Below are 12,561 nucleotides of genomic sequence, written 5' to 3' on the forward strand. Positions count from 1 at the left end.
ATAAAAAATTTTTTTTTTTTTTTTTTGAGCGTTGTACTGTCCATTAGTTGACATATAAACATGTCAATTCACTTTTTTAACGTAAATGTACATGCATATGTATTAGTGATCTTAGATGCTGTAACTGGTCACTATTCCATTTGTTTTTTAATGGTCCTGCTGTGTGAGAAATTAATTATTAAAGTACAAATAGTTCATGTAATCTCTCAGTTAATATGAGGTCATAAATCTATAATGATTGTAGATGAATTTAGATTTTTTTTGTAATAGTTTTAAATAAATTACAGTATGGAACATTGCAGAACGCTGCTGAAACTGATTTAACTGATTGAAAATTAAGATCACCTAACAGAATACAAAATGGAAAAATATTTTTAAGTTTAATAATATGTTCCTTTGACCTTTAATGCAGAGCAAAATGACAGATGTTGCTGCTGACAAGACTGATCCAGCTGGTTCATTATCCAGCACAGAGAAGGAACCAGATGACCTAATAGAAGAGAAAAACCAAGAGAATCAGCCAGCAGCAGAAGGAGAGGGTGCAGCAGGTGGTGTGTATCGTTACATCAAAGAAGATCTCTTCACCTCAGAGATCTTTAAAGTTGAGATTCAAAACTTGCCCAAGTACATTGGTTTTAATGACCTGAAGAAGTTTCTCAACAAGCATGGGATCAATCCTCACAAAATCAAGCTGTTTAGCAAACAGATGTTTGCCTTTGTCACTTTTAAGAACCAGGAGGAAAGGGACAAGGCCATGAAGGCAGTGCACGGCATGCAATGGAAGAGTAAAGTGCTGAGTGTACGGCTAGCCAAGCCCAAAGCTGATCCCATCCTCAAGAAGAGGAAACTAGAGGAGGAAGCGGAAGGTGGACAGCCTGGTACAAAACGTGCTGCGGGTAGCCAGGAGGTAGAGGAGAATGAAGAAGAGCCTCTCAATATCCAGATTGCCAATGCTGTGACACCCTTGTGGAACGTACCTTATGAAGAACAGCTGAAAAGGAAAGAGAAAGAAGTTGAAGGTGTTCTCCAGAAACTGACCAGGTATTTTCTGATGGGTCTGGTGGCATGCATATACATCAATGGCTTGCATATTTCCGTGTTAAATAGCAAAAATAGATCAATTATGTGACATTGTCAACCATATACAGTGGGTATAGAAAAGAATCACCCCCCTTTAAAATAATCACATTTTGTTGCTTTGCAGCCTGAAATGAAGACGGACACAATTTTTGTTTTATCCAGCTATATTTACTCAGTGCAACTTATAACATTCAAGTGAAAGATATAACACTAACATGTCAGAAAAAATTAAAATAAAAAAAAACAGAATCACTTAGTTGGAAAAAGGATCACCCCCTTGTGTCAGTATTTTGTTGAACCACCTTTTGCTTTAATTACAGCCTTTAGTCCATTGGGATATGTCTCCACTAACTTTGCACATCTAGACTTTGCAATATTTGCCCACTCTTCTTTGCAGAACTGCTGAAGTTCAGTTAAATTTGATAGTGACTATTTGTGGACTGCAGTCTTCGAGTCGTTCCACAGATTAATATTTTCAATGGGGTTTAAGTCTGGCCCTGACAGGCCATGCAAGGACATTCACCTTTTTCTCCTTCAACCATTGTGGGCTCAGATTTGCTGTGAGCTTTGGGTCATTGTCATGTTGGAAGGTAAACCCTCTTCCTTTTGACAACTTTGGGCAGCAGATTGCAAGAATTTGACAGTATTTTGCCCCATCCATTTCTCCTTCTATCCTGACAAGTGCCCCAGTCCCTGCTGCAGAGAAACTCCCCCTTAACAGGACATTACCACCTCCATGCTTTACTGTAGGAATGCTGATATTTAGATGGTGAGCTCCATGCTTTACTGTAGGAATGCTGTTATTTAGATGGTGAGCTGTATTGAATTTCTGCCAGACATATCATATGGTGTTGAGGCTAAATAATTACATTTTAGTCTCTTCTGCCTCAGAATCTCCAAGGTGTGTTTTGGCAAAGCTCAGACTGACTCACAAGGCATGTGGCCTTTCTTGAGGAGTGGCTTTATTCTTGCAACCCTCCCATACAAGCTACATTTGTGGAGAATTTGATATTGTTGTCACACGCACACAATGACCACTCTTTGTCATAAATTCCCGCGACTGCTTCAGAGTTGCTGTAGGCCTCTTGGTCGCCCCTCTGACCAGTTTCCTCCTGGCTCTTTCATCCAGTTTGGAGCGACGTCCTGATCCAGGGAGAGGCTGTGTTCTACCAAATACCTTCCACTTCTTAATAATAGACTTCACTGTGCTTCTAGGCATTGATAAAGCCTTTGAATTTTTTTTTGTATCCATCTCCTGACTTGTGCCTGTCCACAACTTTATCCCAGAGATCTTTTGACAGTGTCTTGCCACCCATAGTTTATTGTTTGCTTTGTTTTGCACTACCAAGGACTGAAATGCTCCAGGAAAGCTCTTTTCATGCCGAGCTAATCAAAATGACCAAAGCTGATCACAGTTGAAAGTCAAATGGCTTTGTGTGCCATTGAGAAGGTGATTAGCTACACCTGATTTATTATACAAGTCATTTTTAGGAGGGGGTGATCCTTTTTCCAACACAGTGATTGTTGGTGTTATATCTTTCACTTGGATGTTATAAGTTGCACTGAGTAAATACAGCTGAATAAAACAAAAACTGTGTCCGTCTTCATTTCAGGCTGCAAAGCAACAAAATTTGATTATTTTTCTTTTCTATACCCACTGTAGTTCATACATGAGCTTCTGGTAGTGTAACAAGAGTTGGTCAGTAAACAGTAGTTTCCTTCAATATAACTCGCCTCCTTGATATTTGTTCTGTTCTCAGAGAAATTGGCAACAACAACAAAGCCATGCTTCCCTGGCTGTTTGTTCAAAAAGAGAAATACAACAAAATATGCTGCCCACTCGAGGCCATACGACCATCACCTGTGCAGGTAAATCATCTATGTGCTCACTGCTCACATACAGAAATAAGATTAAGTGTGATGTGTCCTGTGCTTACAGACAGAGTACAGGAATAAGTGTGAGTTTGTGATTGGAGTGGGAGCAGATGGAGAGGATAAGACTGTGGGCTTTCGTTTGGGTAAGTATAAAGGAGGATCCTGTGCAGTAGTGAGTCCATCAGAAACCACCCATGTGTCTTCAGAGGCCAAGAGGGTTGTGCAGGGATTCCAGCAGTTCATCAGGTGAATGAATATTTTCTTTTATTTACTGCCGATTATACCTAATATGCATCCAAATCCAGCCATATTTATGAAGTGGAATGTGTTTTGAACGTTTTTTTTTTTATTCCAGGGGCAAAATATAAGTTTGCATTACCCATCAGCCATTGTGTATGTATTTATTTCTATTTCGAAGTGTTATGTGTGTTGATATTCTAAATAGGACAACCCCGTATGCAGTATACAGTCCAGAGACTTATGAGGGTCATTGGCGGCAGCTAACAGTACGAACAAGCAGGATAAAGCAAACCATGGCCATTGTTTTCTTCAATCCACAGGTAATAAAAGAGATTTATTCAGTGGTTATTTGTGTGTCCACTTTAGATGTTGGTTATGTATTTTACAAACTGTGGAACTATTGTGACTGCTGTTTGAAATATTACGTTTTTAAACAACCTAGAAACTCCAAGAAGAAGAAATTGAGGAACTGAAACGAAACCTGCATCAGTATTTTACCGAAGGAAAAGAAAGTGGCATCACTTCTTTGTACTTTGTGAGAATGGGACAAAGGTAAGACCCTCAAAAATTCAAATGAGATGAAGTTAGATTTTAGATGACTTTACACTCATTTATTAATTTGCATCAACCCAGGACATCAGCAGGTACAGAGGACCTGCCGTGTGAACATGTGACTGGAGAAGAATGGATTCATGAAGAGCTTCTCGGACTAAAATTCCGTATCTCTCCACACTCATTTTTTCAGGTATACCTCCTGACCATTTGACTGTCATCATATCGTTTCCTGAGAATTAACACTATGATAGTTAAAAGGCATCATGCATGACATTAATACTTTAATATTTTAAGCTTAAATGTCCTGCATTAGTGCTATAAAAATGTATATTATGATTTTTGATACTTCCAGACAAACACCCCTGCTGCTGAGGTTCTGTACTCTGCTGTGGGTGAATGGGCTCAGCTGGACCAGGACAGCACTGTGCTGGATGTGTGCTGTGGAACAGGAACCATCGGCATCTCACTGGCAAAGGTGCGGCGTTTGCTTCTAAAAATAAACAAAAATATGAGTGAACAGAGCAACAGTTAGCCTTCTAAAAAAAAAAAAACTTGTGTTAACAGAGAGTGAAAAAGGTGATTGGCATAGAGTTGTGCCAGGAGGCAGTGGAAGATGCTAAGGCTAACGCTGAAGTGAATGGTAGGCCAGAGTGACATTATCACTGTCCAGTTTTTCTCTCTTCATCTCCCATGATCTACTCCGATTTCAAATGTATATTTTCAGGCTTGACCAATGTGGAATTCCACTGTGGAAAGGCTGAAGACGTGTTCCCCACTATTCTAAATGCTGTCGTATCTCCCAGCGTCACGGCAATCATTGACCCCCCAAGAGCAGGGCTACGTATGTACAGTACTCTCATAGTATCTTGAACCTTTACCTTGCAGACATGGTGTTTTTACGTTCTCTGCCCAAATATTCTCACTTTTACTAGATTCCAAAGTTATTCTAGCAATCAGAAGAGCAGAGCATCTTAAGAGACTCGTCTACGTCGCCTGCAATGCCAAAGCAGCTATGAACAATTTTATTGAGTAAGTTCATTATTTTCTATGTATTTTACATCACATTCAGGATAGGGACATCAATCTATTGTGAATTGATAGCATTTTGATGGGCATTACATGTCAGAATGGAAGTGGTTTGACTGAAAAGGTTGAAACATGAGAGGGATTTGTGACATTACCCAAAAGGGAGATCAGAGGCTTATTATATTTTGATAAAAGACAAACTTGTTCTCCTTGCACAATGTTGACTTTCCTCTGAAAATATAATATTCCCATTTAACTTTATTACCTAGAGCTGCAGGCGCATCAGACCCTACTCCATTTGAATCAGTTATTCTAAAACTTATGTTTGTCTTGAAGTCTCTGCAGAGCTCCTTCTAACCGTGTGCGAGGAGCCCCCTTTCGTCCAGTGAGAGCTATGGCTGTTGACCTCTTCCCCCAGACCATGCACTGTGAAACCATCCTGCTGTTTGAAAGAGTGGCCTACAGCTCTAACACTGACATTTAGACCACAGAGACCTGACGCTCCGTTATCTTTACCATCTACCATGCCAGGGTGGCTGTTTTGCTCCCATTAAAATGCTTTGATGGTAGTGCTTATGGGAAAATTTCAAATGTTCACTTCAGATTTCAAGTGCTTGATTAAAGTGCTCAAACCATTACCATGTTTATTTTTTATATAGGCTTTTTTCCCCTCTTTTGTTTGCATTAAAACAACCCAGTAAAAACAGCACAAGTTATCGGTTTCTGGTCATCAATTTATTTGTATAAACAAATCACTGCGTATCAGCGATCGTGTTGCATTTTAATAGGCAGCATTACTTGCAGCTAAATCATCTAACATTATCCCTTCAATGATAGCGATTAAAAAGCACGCATTTCTTCAGACAACTAATACACACTTAGCAAGACTGACAGGACAAGTCATACACTCCAGACATTTATTGGGAAAGCATATTCTCGAAGCACTCTTAGTATGGCAGCAGCAGCCTTGTGCTCATGGAAAACAGGAAAGTGCCTTCACAAACGCAGTTAACATTCAGAAGCACACAAACTAAAATACTAGATTCAGTGACAGTGCACTGCAGTTTTTAGTCGCTGTCCCAAGAAAACCTGACCCCCCCCCCCCAACTCAGTGTTAAACAGACTTTGACCTTCCTGTAATATCTTAAGGCTAGAATATTTTTTTCTCCCCTGACAGTTTCAGGGGAAGTGGTGGTTTTCTTTAAACGGGGACCATATTTTAATCCAGCAGTTATTGCATTCTTTAATATTTTGTTGCATGTACTGTATATAGGTTTATATATAGTTAATGAATAGCTATGCAGCAATATTCCATAATGCATAAGACTTAAAGCTTTGGTTCACACTGTTCTTCGAGCTATTGAATATAATGACATGATCTGATTTTCTTCGAGGTACGGAGTTACCGCCTTTGTTTTTAGGTAGGCTGCCTTGTGAAATAATGAATATGATTCAAACTATTTAATACACCAACATAAGAGCTGAATAAAATGAGCACACAATCACGCACTGCAGCAAATGACCACAAAACCATACTGAAGAATTTAAGACAAACAACAAAAGCACATGCGTTGAAGGCATTCTTTTTCTAAAATATCAAATGCAAGAAAGCCAGCATGACTCCACAGCAAATACGTAACGTATAGCATTACTAATGCAGACTCAAGTGAGGCGTTTCCCTTTTGAAACAAGGTACCATCACATATACCATTTTTTTTCTACTGAAGACTGCCAACCAGTCTCTAATGCAAGAGATAGATTATATGAAATGTAACAACAACAAAAAAGATAACTAAAGTAGCACATACTAGCATCCCATCTCCCTGATGTCTTGTTCCTCAACTAACTATAGGACCTCAAACACTTGTGCTTTCTCTGCAGTGCTTTCTGAAGCAACTGGTCAAGATAAGCATTGGTATGCTTCACTCCTTATTTAAAACAAAAACACAAAGGTTGTTCATTTCACACAAGCAAATAGTTCCAACATTAGTGCATTTCTTAACAGCAGTTGGAAGGGAAGTGTGCACATGAAATGCTTTAGAAATACAACATTTAAATGCTTCACATGCCAATAAGAACTAGACATGGCCACTGAAGAAAGCCCACACACTTTAAGCCATTATGAACCCAATTTCCCAGATAAAAGATCACGTGCACTGTGCATGCCACAGAAGCTGACAAAGGAACAAATCCTTGTAAAATGACAAGCGCATCAGTTATGAGTACGGAGATAGTCTGTCATGTGCAATCTGTAGTTCCACAGTAAATATGAAATTAATTTGCGGTTTAAGAAGGGAAAAAGCAACATTTTTATTAACATCTAAAAGCCACAAACTTAAAAGTTTCTGTAATATTTAACATTAGGGGTGTAACGGTACACGTATTCGTACCGAACCGTTTCGGTACGGGTCTTTCGGTTCGGTACGCATGTGTACCGAACGAATACGTTTTTATTTTTTTCTCCGGAAATTCAAATAATAAATGGCGTTTTGACAGTCTTTGATGTGGCATGACACATCGCTGTATAAACACATTGGAGAGCCGCTTTACCGAACCGTCATATTTGTGTACCGTTACACCCCTATTTAACATACATAATTTGTACGATTTACCTTAATATAGGCATATTATTGTCAACAGCCGTCATTATATTTGTGCACTTTCCGGAGCAGAAGTGCATCTGGAGGTATTTAATGCTTATTTTACCTTCCCTTAGTGCATGTATATGACTGTTACAGCAAATGTAACCCATACATTATGGGCAATAATTGGATTGGGAATAGAGCTCATAAATCTGATAATAAAAATGTAACTAGTATTGCCATTTTGCACTCCAAAGTAATGCATAAGTCAGTAATGGTAGGATGACCTTTTGTTATAGAACTATTACCATTGGTCAGTGCTATCTGCCATCACAACATGCTGAACGAGGGTTTGCTAGACGTCAACAGTACACAGAGGTTCACTGCCAGGTTGAGCCGACTCCATTACAGTCATCTTCGGCTTCTTTCTTGCCTCCTCCTGAAACCAATATAAAAACACAAATGAGTATGCACTAGAAAGGTTTAAAAAGCTTTTTAGCTGTCAATTTACTTTTTATTTATTTTGATTGACTGGAAGGCATCAGCTCATCCAAACATGTATTCAGGGTGTCTACAGATATGAACAAGACTTAAGACCTTTTTAATACCACCTTATGTGAAATTTAAGACCAAGCCTGTGATGGAAATGCACATCATATTACATACGTATATGTAATATTTAACACGTTTAAATGTAAAAAGAAAACAAAGTATCATCGCTGTCAAATTCTATTTGTTATTACGATATACAGTTAACTTTTCATATCAGCAGACAATATCCCATACAAAATATTCCCACAGAACAAGTGTCGCATCACCGAGATTTTTGGTGGTGTAAACAATTTATTCTCAAGCAATATTTTCATCAGTTTTCTGTCAGCTTTTACATACTTAAATCTGCATGTTTTTAATATTTACCACAGGATGTCGTTTATCTTTATAAAGGCCAATATTTTTTTTTTACCTTATTAAATGTATGCATCATCTTTCAAGTCAAATTCTTACAATTGATCAAGAAATTTAATACACTACAGGGCTGTTACCAATCAAATTAAATAATTACAAAATTACAACAGCAATAAATAATGTTATGGGATTAATGTTGTAAATAAAATTGAACATACAAATAAGAAATGTTGGGGAAAAATGCATACTTTTAAGCATGAGACTAAACCGCCAGTAGGTGGCGGTAAGTCACTTATTCATTCAACCGATTCCTTCAAACCTCTGAATCATTCAGTAACAAAAATGCCAGGTGTGGCTTGGAGAATGTGCGCAATAATTCTGTTCTGATCTTTATTTGGAACTATTTTCGTTGGTGAACTAGAACAAAACAGTCAATTGTGTCTAAAAATGTAAGTAACTTCATATACTTTACTACTTGTTTGTTGAACTAAAATCAATGTAACATTTGCAATCATGAAAATATTCAGCAAAATAGATCCCTTGTCATGGCATGTTACTTGACTATATCATGCTATAAATAAACTAAACATTTTGAATTTTTACCTCAGTATGTTTGTTCTGTGAGTTTCTTTATGTGTGCCGTACGCTCATTTGATTTGATTTGTCCATGAAAGTCTCTCACAGAGACAGGCAGCACGAGCCTCAACAGCGCGACATTGTTAATAGAAATACATGATCAATTATCAATCTCTGTTTAAGCTGAATGTAATAAAATCAGAAGAATCATTTGCGCGTTTTGATGCGTGATTATATTTTGTCACTTAAGTTTTAATCAGGCTATTAGTCCTGTCGGGCAAGTACAATTCTCAAGCCATTTTTCAGTAAACTTGCATTAACCCATTTAAAGTAGTTCGGAGGCTGGTCAGCGAGCTGGTGTTCGACTGTATTCTGTAAGCGCAATTCTCTCTCTGATGACGCGGTAACTACAGCGGGGGAAAAAGTACTCTTGATGGACATTCACTGGGTCCGTTAGACTGGAGAAATTTTTGTGGTAATGTGATCAAAAATATTTAAGACCTACTGAATCTGAATTTAAGACATTTTAAGACTTTAAGGACCCACGGCCACCCTGGTATTTTATCTTCATCCAACTCTATTTATCTGAAGTACAAGATTTGGCTGGAAGAGGTCATAAATTTGTAGCTGTACCCTTTCTCGAGCCAGCTTCATCATCTCTTCTCGTAGGTTGTTGAGGATGTGAAGATTTGGCTTGTTCTTTTTGGCATACTGCTGAAGCTCAATCACGCTCTTGTCAGAGTTCTCCTGAAGACGACGCAAGAATACAACATTACAACTTTTCTCAACCACACAAAATATTCCCCTCATATTTAATATCTTAAAATGCAGAGTGTTTTTGACAAATAACAGTGTTGACCTTCTTAACAATCTTGTTGCTTTCTCTGCCGTAAATGCGCAGCAGTGAGCCCCAGTTCTTGACGTGAGGATGAAGCATTTGAAGAATCTTCTGTGAAGCCAGCTGCTTTCCAACCCTCTTATTTTTACCTGCAGTAATCAAGAGCAATAGCATTTGTTATGTTGTTTGTGATTCTAGCTCTCTAAATGAAACCTCTCAAGCACAAATACTCACACCAGCCCCGTACAGTGTGCTTCCCACATGTCATGACATATTCACTCTTTTGGTTCTTTCCTGGAATCACTTCAAACTTGATGCTGGTGTCACCCATGCCATGGTTTCTATGGAACAGACAACAGATCTTCAGCTGCTTTTCAATCAGGCATGATTCAGGACTCATGGTTGTATTAACAGATGTGTTTCCGGTAATATTGAATTGTCGGTGTAATCAAATGACACAACCTATATCATAACATACCTCTTAAGGCACTCATGAAGGATCTGATATGGTGAGAGTAAACCTGCTTTGTTGGTCAGCTCATACACTCTTGAATCTTCAATATTGATATGATTAAAATACTGTGGGATTGGAAAAGAAAATAAACATCCATAAACACCACAAAGAACGAAACTGACTAAAGATAATATCAGTCATTTTACTCAGAAGAGCAGTACCTCCAGTTCATCTCCCTCTATGGGCTTCTCCTCAGACGTCTGCTTCACAAAGTCAGGAATGAGGATCTCCAGTGTTGCTCGAGCTGTCACAAAGAGGATGACAGTATAAATACTTATATTCTTCAGTAAAATAAATAATTGCAGTAATCCATTCATAAAATTCTTGCTAATGTTACAGAATCAGATGAAGATATGAGGGAAAAGGTACCAGCTTTATTCTTGGCGAGTTTTTTACTACTTGCTGTTCCTGTGCCATATGTAACACAGTCTATAATGACTGAGGCTCCGAAGGGTTCACTTGGGTTTTCTAGGCCAAAAAAAAAAAACCCTTATATTAAGATATCTATATATAAAAAGCAACCAAACGCATATACAAAGTAAAATCATTGCGCCACAACAGGCCATATATTAATGCACATTTTATCATGGTTAGAGAGAGCTGTTAGTTACATCAAGCCCAAAATGTCATTAACCAAACTGTTCAGCATGGCCTTAAGTGGTTTACTGCTTTCACAACAGCATTACAACACATTTTAAGTACAAAGATAAAAATCGCAACCCATTTTTCCACCAAGCGAGCTCAATAGCATAACTGTAAATGCTACTGCAGATATGCAGACTTGGCACACAAATAATTCAACATGCTTATTATTGGCTATTTTTTCACAGCTTCAAACTTTTTCGCAATTATAATTTTAGTCTTACGCTTTATGCTACTTACCACATTCAAAAAAGTTGTAAACTGGTCGCACTTTGAGTACTCTTTGCATATACTCGTGTAAAATGCACACTTCTGACTTCCCGTTGGGGTTGATGACAAACTCTGAAATATAAATGCAGTCGGTCTGGTTAAAACACCACATGTTGTGTACTAAATTCATTAGTGTAATGACTCAGACAAGTACCTTTCTTTGTTGGGGCGTCTTGTACAGAGAGTGTGATGAGCTTCTGATTGGCTGGTAGGATGGGCCTCTCAGACTCGGCCTGCTTCCTCTTCATGTCCCGGTTGAACTGTCTGCGCTCAGCCCATGTGCGAAACTTCTTCACCATCACTTGCTCAAAATCAAAGCACTTCTCTAAGTAGCTTCTAAACTCCTCAATGTCTGGGATACAAGTCACAAGAAGAGAGGGTTTAAAAACCATGTGGATTTTAAACAGTTATGCACAAGAGAGAGTGAAACCTCAGCCTCTTACCAACAGACTCATCTTTGCAGACCTCCACCTTGGCTTTGACCTGGCCCAGCGCTCCCTGTGCAGTATCATTGGCTTGGCTGTCCTTCCCCTCTGAAGATCTTCCTGGCTTCATGAGGTCAAGCTCTGGATCTTCTGATGTTGGTCTGCCTGTCGGCTCTTCTGTGGCAGTAGAGTCAGGCTCGTCGGCTCTCTCCAATGTGATGCCCTCATCCCCAGATTTCACTGGCGACACCTCTGCAGTTGGAGTCACCTCTCCATTCCTTTCCCTTTCTTCTTGATCCTTCATTTTCTTATAGTGCAAGCAGGGAATGCTACTGGTTGGTGGGTCATGTTTCTAGGGGGGAAATGAGTAGAACACAGGGATGAGGTGCATGAGAACGCAAAGCATTCAACTTTTAAGCAGAAATGATACAATAAGACAAATATCATAAAAAGTATTATATCTTAGAGTCAAACCAATTACCCTAATGCTTCCTGTTCCAAGGAAGTAAGGTCTAGACCATGTTACAACTCTGGTTTCCCGGTGGAGGTAGACTGGAATGCCAGAGTTATGGAATGTCATGATCCACCCATCGGGTAACGGCTCAGTTGGTGGACGCCCGCGACCTTAAAATAATAAAAATAATTCAAATCAATAGTAATAATAATAATAATACCTAAAAAAAAGCTAGTCACCTCCAATCCTATGTAGGATTTTAAATGGTTTGAATTCGTTTTATTAAACTAAAATGAAAAAGTAAAAAAAAAAGTAAAATTAGAAAACCTGAAATTAAAAAAAAACATTCTCATGACACCAAAAATAAAGCATAATAAAAACATCCACAAATTACTTAGTCTGATACAGAATATACACTACTGTTCAAAAGTCAGAAATGATCACATATTCATCAAAGACACATTCAATTCATCAAAAATGACAGTTAAGACTTTCACATTGTTACAAGAGTTCTATTTCAAATAAATTCTGGATCTTTTAAACTTTCTATTCAATAAAGCATCATGGGGGGGGGGGGG

At 38.5% G+C, this 12,561-nt stretch overlaps 2 protein-coding genes and 1 long non-coding RNA gene across 9 annotated transcripts in view; 2 read left to right on the forward strand and 1 right to left on the reverse strand.

The window, feature by feature from the left end:
* Positions 1-6,184, forward strand: part of LOC107672731 (tRNA (uracil-5-)-methyltransferase homolog A-like) — a 6,437-nt gene extending 253 nt beyond the window's left edge. Inside the window, exons 2-12 of the mRNA XM_016466038.1 lie at positions 413-1,041; positions 2,841-2,949; positions 3,020-3,201; positions 3,401-3,515; positions 3,638-3,747; positions 3,829-3,940; positions 4,103-4,225; positions 4,315-4,390; positions 4,475-4,591; positions 4,683-4,779; positions 5,113-6,184. Of these exons, the coding sequence (XP_016321524.1) occupies positions 413-1,041; positions 2,841-2,949; positions 3,020-3,201; positions 3,401-3,515; positions 3,638-3,747; positions 3,829-3,940; positions 4,103-4,225; positions 4,315-4,390; positions 4,475-4,591; positions 4,683-4,779; positions 5,113-5,260 (1,818 nt within the window). The 3' untranslated portion in view covers positions 5,261-6,184. The remainder of the gene's footprint in view (positions 1-412; positions 1,042-2,840; positions 2,950-3,019; positions 3,202-3,400; positions 3,516-3,637; positions 3,748-3,828; positions 3,941-4,102; positions 4,226-4,314; positions 4,391-4,474; positions 4,592-4,682; positions 4,780-5,112) is intronic.
* The window catches only part of LOC107672732 (uncharacterized), a 17,848-nt gene extending 11,426 nt beyond the window's left edge, over positions 1-6,422 (forward strand). The window contains exon 3 of the long non-coding RNA XR_001632339.1: positions 5,931-6,422. This is a non-coding gene — a long non-coding RNA (uncharacterized LOC107672732). The remainder of the gene's footprint in view (positions 1-5,930) is intronic.
* The window catches only part of LOC107672729 (microprocessor complex subunit DGCR8-like), a 13,811-nt gene continuing 5,209 nt past the window's right edge, over positions 3,960-12,561 (reverse strand). For 6 of the 7 annotated variants that reach the window (XM_016466034.1, XM_016466031.1, XM_016466036.1 and 3 more), the window contains 12 exons: positions 12,011-12,153; positions 11,548-11,881; positions 11,259-11,456; positions 11,075-11,176; positions 10,562-10,660; positions 10,354-10,436; positions 10,157-10,257; positions 9,913-10,019; positions 9,700-9,827; positions 9,474-9,587; positions 7,667-7,797; positions 3,960-4,240 (listed from right to left, as the gene is read on the reverse strand). In XM_016466034.1, coding sequence (XP_016321520.1) covers positions 7,714-7,797; positions 9,474-9,587; positions 9,700-9,827; positions 9,913-10,019; positions 10,157-10,257; positions 10,354-10,436; positions 10,562-10,660; positions 11,075-11,176; positions 11,259-11,456; positions 11,548-11,881; positions 12,011-12,153 — 1,493 coding nt within the window. In that variant the 3' untranslated portion in view covers positions 3,960-4,240; positions 7,667-7,713. Of the gene's footprint in view, positions 4,241-7,666; positions 7,798-9,473; positions 9,588-9,699; positions 9,828-9,912; positions 10,020-10,156; positions 10,258-10,353; positions 10,437-10,561; positions 10,661-11,074; positions 11,177-11,258; positions 11,457-11,547; positions 11,882-12,010; positions 12,154-12,561 lie in introns of those variants that run through there. The other variant, XM_016466037.1, reaches the window with a different exon arrangement.

The sequence above is a fragment of the Sinocyclocheilus anshuiensis genome, unplaced genomic scaffold, assembly GCF_001515605.1.
Source record: "Sinocyclocheilus anshuiensis isolate Anshui unplaced genomic scaffold, SAMN03320099.WGS_v1.1 scaffold88, whole genome shotgun sequence".
NCBI classification, from domain to species: Eukaryota; Metazoa; Chordata; class Actinopteri; order Cypriniformes; family Cyprinidae; genus Sinocyclocheilus; species Sinocyclocheilus anshuiensis.